The sequence below is a fragment of the Musa acuminata genome, chromosome BXJ1-2 (assembly GCF_036884655.1).
Source record: "Musa acuminata AAA Group cultivar baxijiao chromosome BXJ1-2, Cavendish_Baxijiao_AAA, whole genome shotgun sequence".
NCBI classification, from domain to species: domain Eukaryota; kingdom Viridiplantae; phylum Streptophyta; class Magnoliopsida; order Zingiberales; family Musaceae; genus Musa; species Musa acuminata.
The window spans coordinates 4,750,001-4,752,280 of NC_088328.1; the positions used below are offsets into that span (position 1 = coordinate 4,750,001).

At 50.1% G+C, this 2,280-nt stretch overlaps 1 protein-coding gene across 2 annotated transcripts; it reads left to right on the forward strand.

The window, feature by feature from the left end:
- The first annotated feature begins 765 nt into the window (after positions 1-765).
- Positions 766-1,866, forward strand: LOC135612211 (transcription factor bHLH149-like). 2 transcript variants are annotated; one of them, XM_065108199.1, is made up of 2 exons: positions 766-905; positions 1,029-1,866. In XM_065108199.1, exon 2 carries the CDS (start codon positions 1,077-1,079, stop codon positions 1,644-1,646), a length of 570 nt encoding a protein of 189 aa, XP_064964271.1. In that variant the 5' UTR covers positions 766-905; positions 1,029-1,076; the 3' UTR covers positions 1,647-1,866. The 2 variants fall into 2 exon arrangements, with proteins under 2 accessions (XP_064964271.1, XP_064964268.1); XM_065108196.1 differs by having other exon boundaries at positions 772-905; positions 1,032-1,866.
- The last annotated feature ends 414 nt before the right edge of the window (positions 1,867-2,280 follow it).

Consider the following 2,280-nt stretch of genomic DNA (forward strand, 5'->3'; position numbering starts at 1 on the left):
CGTCGTGATATATTTAGTCAGAGATAATCATTAAATTGAAACAAGAATTGATTTCAAGATGATTAGAATGGTTATTATTTAATCATGAAGATGTATGTCAATTACAGTTACGATTCAACCATTTATGCTGACGTCGAGAGGTTGCTGCAATCATCCGAGGCCGAGCGAGGTTCGTATCGAGTTGGATGATCATTCGATAACATATGGGACTAACCAGATAGGATAACGTGTCAACAACTCGTCCATCCGTCCAAACCCACTTTCGAACCCACAAATTTAAATCAATTGATTTGTTTCTGTTTTCAGAGATGTTTTCTATTAATAAAACCCTCACAGATGTTGCAACTCCCTCCTGCTTTCCGAACCAAACATCTCACCGCCCAGCGCGACACCCCAACTTAAGAAAAAGGATGTCGTCTCCTCTCCTCTCCCCCGTGGCGGTCAACTTTAACTCCAGTTACGCAAAGTGACCGCCCCACGTGCACTTATCATTGAGATGGGTAGACCTCATCACAGCCGTCGAAACCCTGATGACAACGATCGTCATTTGTTGAGGGCAAATCCGTCCGAGGGAGCCTTGTACTGGGGCCCTTCGCCGCTGATTTGACCTTCGAGACGATAATAGCGGGTTAAATTAGATAGCCCCAAAAGCCTTAAATCGGTGGGACGCGAGGGCAAAATGGTCAATATGGAAGGCGGGGAAAAGAGAGTTGCGAGAAGGCATGCCTCAGCGGATTAAATATGGAAGCTGACGGTTGTCATGGTAAGGGATATATTACCACTGCTTCCTTCCTCTTTAAGAGATCCTTGGCTTTCCTCTCCGAAACAACCCATTCCCTTCGATCGATTACCGACCGCTCCAAAATCTCTCGCATTTCTCCCTCTCTTGGATCGAATTTAGCGAGGTATGAACACAGATGCGATCTCGTAATCTCGATTATTTCTTTTCCTGTTCGTCTTCATCTCGATCTCGGAACCATTTGGCGATGGTATCGGGCTTTTTTTGACTGATTCGATCGCTTTCGTAGCAGGCGATTTGGAGTGGTTGGAGATCGAGGTGGTTTGTGAGATTTGTGATGGCGATTTCGAACGCGGAGCGGGGAACCGCCGCCGCTAAGGAGGGAGGAGGGGAGAGGAAGCGGAAGCGCGGGGCGGAGAAGCCGCTGGCCAAGTGGAGGACGCAGGGCGAGCAGAAAACCTATTCCTCCAAGCTCGTCGAGGCCCTCCGCCGCGTCCGCCGGTCCTCCCCGGCGGCGTCGACGGATCACTCGCGCAGCCGCGCTGTCCGGGCGGCGGCGGACCGGGCTCTGGCGCTGGCGGCGCGAGGTCAGACGCGCTGGAGCCGCGCGATCCTCTCCGGCCGGACGCTCAAGCTCAGGGTTCGGGCGCTGGCGCGGGCTGGCGGGCCGAAGTCCCTCGGCGGCGTCGCCACCGTCTTCGCCTCCCGTCCGGCGGAAAAGACGAAGCCGCAGGCGCTGGAGCGGAAGGCGAGGGTTCTGGGCCGGCTGGTTCCCGGCTGCCGGAAGCTGCCTTTGGCGACGATCCTGGAGGAGGCGTCGGACTACATCGCCGCGCTCGAGATGCAGGTGCGGGCCATGAGCACCATTGCCAACATCCTCTCCGCCGCAGGTTCGCAGCCGATGTGAGGTGGACATGATCGTCGGAGATCGTCGTCTTCTTTTTCCTACTCGTTTTTTTTTTTCTTTTTATTGCTTAGAATTGGCAATGTAATTTATTGTACATTTTTTTCGCCTACTCCTCGTTATTTCTGGTCTGGTTTTCCATGCGCTGTGAGAACCTTTGATTCGCTGTCGCTGGTTGCTCGATGGCGTTATGGTAAATAGATGAGGTGCTCCCTCTTTTCTACGCTCTTCGGAATGTGCTCCATGAGTCTATTATCATTTCCCACACATACCATCCACAAGCACCTTTTCATTTCATCAGACTCGGTGAGACCCATTCCCTGTACAAATGAGGATAATGAAAAAGATCCATTTGCAGATGGAAAGAGAAGACCCGCAGGGTGATACTTAGGAGAAACGAGAGTCTTCTCTTGTCTCCATCGTTTTAAGTTGGGTGTAGTTGCCGGTCTTCGGAGTTCTCTCTTTCATGCTTTGATTTGAGTGACATGAGGACATGTTGTAGTTGATAGATTTATTATTAAAATGTATGTTTTTTTTTTTTTTTGCAAGAATCTCTTTACTACAATAAAGGGAAAAGAACATTGGATGGTTGGAAAAAAAAAAGAAAATTCGATATAGCGGAGATGAGAATATTAAA